The following is a 7,500-nucleotide window of genomic DNA, read 5'->3' on the forward strand; positions in this document are numbered from 1 at the left end:
ACAACTACGGAACATTTCCCAAAACAATCTTGATGCATAGATTCCGATTGGTCAGAACAGTCCTTACCACAGGTACTTCCTGTTTAAGTTTCTGCTCTATAGGAGGGGAGGTAGAAAAATGGAGGCGTGATCTGATTGGAGGAATTTTCCCTCAGATTTCCTTTATTGAAATCACCAGCTCCAATAAATGCAGTCTCAGGATATAAATAATAAATATGTGGTTTACAGTTTACACAAAGCCCAAAGGAATTCCTTGAGGGCCGCCGTGGTGTTTCGGCTTGGTGGGGGGGGGGGGGTATACACGGCCTTGACAATGACTTGGAAGAAAATTCACTCGGGAGGTAATGTGGTCAATTACCTGTAATACATGGTAATACATTATAAAGCATTCTAAAACATATTCTGAAGAATCCCCCTTGTAAGTGATCTTAGATGTTTCCCAACATCCACAAAATGGCTTCAGAATGTGTCAATAATTAGCTGTTTCAAAAACCGTTTAACAGTTCTGTACTTATTTCTGGTGTTTCTCCCTCTAGCACCATAGTGACAACTGTCCAATATCTGTCCTCGGCTTTGCACAAGAACTTCACCGAGGCTGACTTTGAATTCAAGGTGCGTGACTTTGACAGAGTGACACACACACACACACATGGAGAGCGAGTGAGCTGGTGTGTTGCTGTAGCCCACGCCAGAGTGAGCACACGAACAAACATACACACGCAAGCACGCAAGTCTTGTCCTTGAGGACAGAGCAATTTCCACTAGATGGGCCAGCTGCAAAGTCAAAATTGTCTATGTTGTAAAAATGTATGAACCCCCTAGAGTTATTGCCCCCCCCCCTGTGGAAATCTAACTAGCATAATTTTAAAAAATACCAATAAAAATCAGTCAGTTTAAGATAGAGATATCGTTGTTTTTTTCGCATGCATCTCAATCTGCAGTAAAAGGTGACAGAGCGAGAGAGGTGTTTGTCAGAGCATGAGACATCCCCGGAAATCGTTTTTCTCACAAAACCGTCTGTAGCGTCCCAACAGTTCGGGCTACACACTAATATGACACCTCTGTGGTTAAGGTGACACTCTCATGAACACGTACACGTCGGTAGTCTCACAAGACCGTATGTATGTCCCCTGGTACCAGTTCAAAAATTAATATATGGATATATATGGTATATATGGAGACTGTTTTAGTGACAAAAATCACAAGGTAAATAAAAAATGTTTAAAAAAAATATGTTTGCTGATCTTTCGTATTTCTCTCAGGTATAGGAGAGACACTTCAGAACAAACTTCCTTTAGATTTATTATCTGTTGTTCCATGTAGGGAATCTGTTATTCAATGTGTTTCTATGTGCTAACAGCAGTAAGGACTATCTGTTATTCAATGTGTTTCTATGGGCTAATAGCAGTAAGGACTATCTGTTATTCAATGTGTTTCTATTGGCTAATAGCAGTAAGGACTATCTATTATTCAATGTGTTTCTATGGGCTAATAGCAGTAAGGACTATCTATTATTCAATGTGTTTCTATTGGCTAATAGCAGTAAGGACTATCTGTTATTCAATGTGTTTCTATGGGCTAACAGCAGTAAGGACTATATGTTATTCAATGTGTTTCTATTGGCTAATAGCAGTAAGGACTATCTGTTATTCAATGTGTTTCTATTGGCTAATAGCAGTAAGGACTATCTGTTATTCAATGTGTTTCTATTGGCTAATAGCAGTAAGGCCCCAAAAAATGTTTTATCAAATAATTATTATATACTTTTTCATATTCTCCTAAAATTCCAAATCAAATATCAAATGATCCTCGGTACGACCTTCTTAAAACAATTCCATATAGCTGAGCAGAATCCCTCTCTCCCTGCATGGACAAATCCCTCTCTCCCGGCATGGACAAAGCTTAAACTCTTATGGGTTGATTTAAGGTTAGGAATTATAATTAGCAGTGTAGTTAAGGTTAGGGTTAGGGCATTAGAATTAGCAGTGTAGTAAGGGTTAAGGTTAGGGTGTTAGAATTAGCAGTGTAGTTAAGGTTAGGGCGTTAGAATTAGCAGTGTAGTTAGGGTTAAGGTTAGGGCGTTAGAATTAGCAGTGTAGTTAAGGTTAGGGTTAGGGCGTTAGAATTAGCAGTGTAGTTAGGGTTAAGGTTAGGGCGTTAGAATTAGCAGTGTAGTTAATTTAAGGTTAGGGTTAGGGCGTTAGCATTAGCAGTGTAGTTAAGGTTAGTGTTAGGGAGTTATAATTAGCAGTGTAGTTAGGGTTGGGGTTAGGGCGTTAGAATTAACAGTGTAGTTAGGGTTATGGTTAGGGTTAAGGTTAGGCATTAGAATTAGCAGTGTAGTTAGGGTTAAGGTTAGGGTGTTAGAATTAGTAGTGTAGTTAGGGTTGGGGTTAGGGCGTTAGAATTAGCAGTGTAGTTAAGGTTAGGGTTAGGGCGTTTGAATTAACAGTGTAGTTAAGGTTAGGGTTAAGGTTAGGCATTAGAATTAGCAGTGTAGTTAGGGTTAAGGTTAGGCATTAGAATTAGCAGTGTAGTTAGGGTTAAGGTTAGGGTGTTAGAATTAACAGTGTAGTTAGGGTTAAGGTTAGGGTGTTAGAATTAGCAGTGTAGTTAGGGTTAAAGTTAGGGCGTTAGAATTAGCAGTGTAGTTAATTTAAGGTTAGGGTTAGGGCGTTAGCATTAGCAGTGTAGTTAAGGTTAGTGTTAGGGCGTTATAATTAGCAGTGTAGTTAGGGTTGGGGTTAGGGCGTTAGAATTAACAGTGTAGTTAGGGTTATGGTTAGGGTTAAGGTTAGGCATTAGAATTAGCAGTGTAGTTAGGGTTAAGGTTAGGGCGTTAGAATTAGTAGTGTAGTTAGGGTTGGGGTTAGGGCGTTAGAATTAGCAGTGTAGTTAATTTAAGGTTAGGGTTAGGGCGTTAGAATTAGCAGTGTAGTTAGGGTTAAGGTTAGGGCGTTAGAAATAGCAGTGTAGTTAGGGTTATGGTTAGGGTTAAGGTTAGGCATTAGAATTAGCAGTGTAGTTAGGGTTAAGGTTAAGGTTAAGGTTAGGCATTAGAATTAACAGTGTAGTTAGGGTTAAGGTTAGGGCGTTAGAATTAGCAGTGTAGTTAGGGTTGGGGTTAGGGCGTTAGAATTAGCAGTGTAGTTAATTTAAGGTTAGGGTTAGGGCGTTAGAATTAGCAGTGTAGTTAGGGTTAAGGTTAGGGCGTTAGAATTAGCAGTGTAGTTAAGGTTAGGGTTAGGGCGTTTGAATTAACAGTGTAGTTAGGGTTATGGTTAGGGTTAAGGTTAGGCATTAGAATTAGCAGTGTAGTTAGGGTTAAGGTTAGGATGTTAGAATTAACAGTGTAGATAGGGTTAAGGTTAGGGCGTTAGAATTAGCAGTGTAGTTAAGGTTAGGGTTAGGGCGTTAGAATTAACAGTGTAGTTAGGGTTAGGGTTAAGGTTAGGCATTAGAATTAGCAGTGTAGTTAGGGTTAAGGTTAGGGTGTTAGAATTAACAGTGTTGTTAGGGTTAAGGTTAGGGCATTAGAATTAGCCGTGTAGTTAGGGTTAAGGTTAGGCATTAGCATTATCGGTGTAGTTAGGGGTAAGGTTAGGCATTAGCATTGTAGTTAGGGTTAAGGTTAAGGTTAGGGTTAAGGTTAGGAATTAGCATTTGCAGTGTAGTTAGGGTTAAGGTTAAGGTTAGGGTTAAGGTTAGGAATTAGCATTAGCAGTGTAGTTAGGGTTAAGGTTAGACATTAGCATTAGCATTAGCAGTGTAGTTAGGGTTAAGATCTGCCTTCAGAACAAGATTCATGACCCAAAAAACGCAAACCTGCCCCTTCCCTCCCCTTCTCCTCTCACAAAGATGTCCATGAGCTTTTCAAATCAAATCAAATCAAATTTTTCAACGTCCTAGTTGTGTGTGAATATAAAGCTCTTCTGTTTGACCGAGACATTGAGTATCATTGTTTAAGTACTTTTTTTTTGTTTTGCTAATGTATGTTGTGTGTGTGTCACTGGCCAGGTGTGGAACTCATACTTCAGTCTGGCTGTTCTCTACATCAGCCAGCCCAGTCTACAACTGGAGAACACCACCCCAGCCAAGAGGAAGAATGTGTTGGACAAGTATGTACCCTCAAAGAGTTCCCATTCAATCATCATCACCATCGTTTACCATTTCTCTTCAAGCATCTTGTTTTCTTTGTTTGTCCAGAGAATGTGTTGGACGAGTAAGACTGCTCACAGAGTGGCCTGCCACTCTTCATCATGGTTTACCACTTGTCCTGAAGCATGCTGTGTTGTCTCTAAAGTGTTCATCTGTATAGTAACGACCTCCAGTGTTCATCTGGACAGTAACGACCTCCAGTGTTCATCTGGACAGTAACGACCTCTATCTGTATAGTAACTTCCTCCAGTGTTCATCTGGACAGTAACGACCTCCAGTGTTCATCTGGACAGTAACGACCTCCAGTGTTCATCTGGACAGTAATGACCTCCAGTGTTCATCTGGACAGTAACGACCTCCAGTGTTCATCTGGACAGTAACGACCTCCAGTGTTCATCTGGACAGTAACGACCTCTATCTGTATAGTAACGACCTCCAGTGTTCATCTGGACAGTAACGACCTCCAGTGTTCATCTGGACAGTAACGACCTCCAGTGTTCATCTGGACAGTAACAATCTCCAGTGTTCATCTGTTCAGTAACGACCTCCAGTGTTCATCTGGACAGTAACGACCTCTATCTGTATAGTAACGACCTCCAGTGTTCATCTGGACAGTAACGACCTCCAGTGTTCATCTGGACAGTAAAGACCTCCAGTGTTCATCTGGACAGTAACGACCTCCAGTGTTCATCTGGACAGTAACGACCTCTATCTGTATAGTAACGACCTCCAGTGTTCATCTGGACAGTAACGACCTCCAGTGTTCATCTGGACAGTAACGACCTCTATCTGTATAGTAACGACCTCCAGTGTTCATCTGGACAGTAACGACCTCCAGTGTTCATCTGTACAGTAACGACCTCCAGTGTTCATCTGTACAGTAACGACCTCCAGTGTTCATCTGGACAGTAACGACCTCCAGTGTTCATCTGGACAGTAACGACCTCCAGTGTTCATCTGGACAGTAACGACCTCCAGTGTTCGTCTGTACAGTAACGACCTCCAGTGTTCATCTGGACAGTAACGACCTCCAGTGTTCTTCTGTACAGTAACGACCTCCAGTGTTCATCTGGACAGTAACGACCTCCAGTGTTCATCTGGACAGTAACGACCTCCAGTGTTCATCTGGACAGTAACGACCGCTATCTGTATAGTAACGACCTCCAGTGTTCATCTGGTCAGTAACGACCTCCAGTGTTCATCTGGACAGTAACTTCCTACAGTGTTTGTAGTGGAGTATAGATCCTTGCTGGGTCAATATCCGGCTAGCTAGAAGGACCACTTTTCTTACAGTGTTCGTCAAACGTTGAATTGCCTGAGGTTGTAAGTTTGAATCTTATACCGTAATAGTGATTTTGCTGAGATAACAGTCTTCTCATTTGTTTCCTTCTCGTTTCATTATCATTTCATGCCGTATCTGACTTAAAAATCTAAGTTTATTGGTCACGAACACAGATTTTCAGATGTTATTGCAGTTGCAGCTAAATGATTGTGTTTCTTGCTCCAACAGTAATTCCTAGCTAAATGCTTGTGTTTCTAGTTCCAACAGTGCAGTAATAACTAGCTAAATGCTTGTGGCTCTAGCTCCAACAGTAATACCTAGCTAAATGCTTGTGTTTCTAGCTCCAACAGTAATACCTAACTAAAGACTTGTGTCTCTAGCTCCAACAGTAATACCTAACTAAATGCTTGTTTTTCTAGCTCCAACAGTAATACCTAGCTAAATGCTTGTGTCTTTAACTCCAACAGTGCAGTAATACCAAACGTAATGCTTGTATTTCTATCTCCAACAGTAATACCTAGCTAAATGCTTGTGTCTTTAACTCCAACAGTAATACGTAGCTAAATGCTTGTGTTCCTCGCTCCAACAGTAATACCTAGCTAAATGCTTGTGTTCCTCGCTCCAACAGTGCAGTATTACCTCGCTAAATGCTTGTGTCTTTAACTCCAACAGTAATACCTAGCTAAATTCTTGTGTCTCTAGCTCCAACAGTAATACCTAGCTAAATGCTTGTGTTTTTTGCTCCAACAGTAATACCTAGCTAAATGCTTGTGTTTCTAGCTCCAACAGTGCAGTAATACCAAACTAAATGCTTGTGTCTCTAGCTCCAACAGTAATACCTAGCTAAATGCTTGTGTGTCTAGCTCCAACAGTAATACCTAGCTAAATGCTTGGTGTTTCTTGCTCCAACAGTGCAGTAATACCTAGCTAAATGCTTGTGTTTCTAGCTCCAACAGTGCAGTATTACCTAGCTAAATGATTGTGTTTCTAGCTCCAACAGTAATATCTAAATAAATGTTTGTGTTTCTAGCTCCAACAGTAATATTTAAATAAATGCTTGTGTTTCTAGCTCCAACAGTAATACCTAGCTAAAGGCTTGTGTCTCTAGCTCCAACAGTAATACTTAACTAAATGCTTGTTTTTCTAGCTCCAACAGTGCAGTAATACCAAACTAAATGCTTGTTTTTCTAGCTCCAACAGTGCAGTAATACCTAGCTAAATGCTTGTGTTTCTAGCTCCAACAGTGCAGTATTACCTAGCTAAATGCTTGGTGTTTCTTGCTCCAACAGTAATATCTAAATAAATGCTTGTGTTTCTAGCTCCAACAGTAATATCTAGCTAAAGGCTAGTGTCTCTAGCTCCAACAGTAATACCTAGCTAAATGCTTGTGTTTCTAGCTCCAACTGTAATACCTAGCTAAATGCTTGTGTTTCTAGCTCCAACAGTAATACCGAGCTAAAGACTTGTGTCTCTAGCTCCAACAGTAATACCTAACTAAATGCTTGTGTTTCTAGCTCCAACAGTGCAGTAATACCAAACTAAATGCTTGTGTTCCTAGCTCCAACTGTGCAGTAATACCTTGCTAAATGCTTGGTGTTTCTTGCTCCAACAGTGCAGTAATACCTAGCTAAATGCTTGTGTTTCTAGCTCCAACAGAGAGAGAGAGAGAGAGTTGTCTAACTGTCTTTCTGTCTAATTGTTTTTATGTCTGTCTGACTGTCTTCCTGTCTACTTTGTCCTGTTCACGTCCTGTTTCTCACGTTGCCCTGTTCACGTCCTGTTTCTCACGTTGCCCTGTTCACGTCCTGGTTCACATGTTGCCCTGTTCACTTCCTGTTTCTCATGTTGCCGTGTTCACTTCCTGTTTCTCATGTTGTCTTGTTCACTTTCTCTCTCTCTCTCTCTCTCTCTCTCTCTCTCTCTATCTCTCTCTCTCCTCTTTCCCTCTCTCTCTCTCTCTCTCTCTTTCTCTCTCTCTCTCTGCGTGTCCATCCCAGTCATTAAGCCCAACATGCCACATCTTGGATTACCTTCTATCACTTATCTTACTTTTTTTTCTA

At 40.8% G+C, this 7,500-nt stretch overlaps 1 protein-coding gene across 1 annotated transcript in view; it reads left to right on the forward strand.

Annotated features, from left to right (window-relative positions):
• The window catches only part of LOC135530244 (dedicator of cytokinesis protein 3-like), a 277,860-nt gene that overhangs the window by 185,652 nt on the left and 84,708 nt on the right, over positions 1-7,500 (forward strand). The window contains 2 exon segments of the mRNA XM_064958601.1: positions 537-612; positions 4,018-4,118. Coding sequence (XP_064814673.1) covers positions 537-612; positions 4,018-4,118 — 177 coding nt within the window.

Source organism: Oncorhynchus masou, chromosome 5 (assembly GCF_036934945.1).
Source record: "Oncorhynchus masou masou isolate Uvic2021 chromosome 5, UVic_Omas_1.1, whole genome shotgun sequence".
NCBI classification, from domain to species: domain Eukaryota; kingdom Metazoa; phylum Chordata; class Actinopteri; order Salmoniformes; family Salmonidae; genus Oncorhynchus; species Oncorhynchus masou.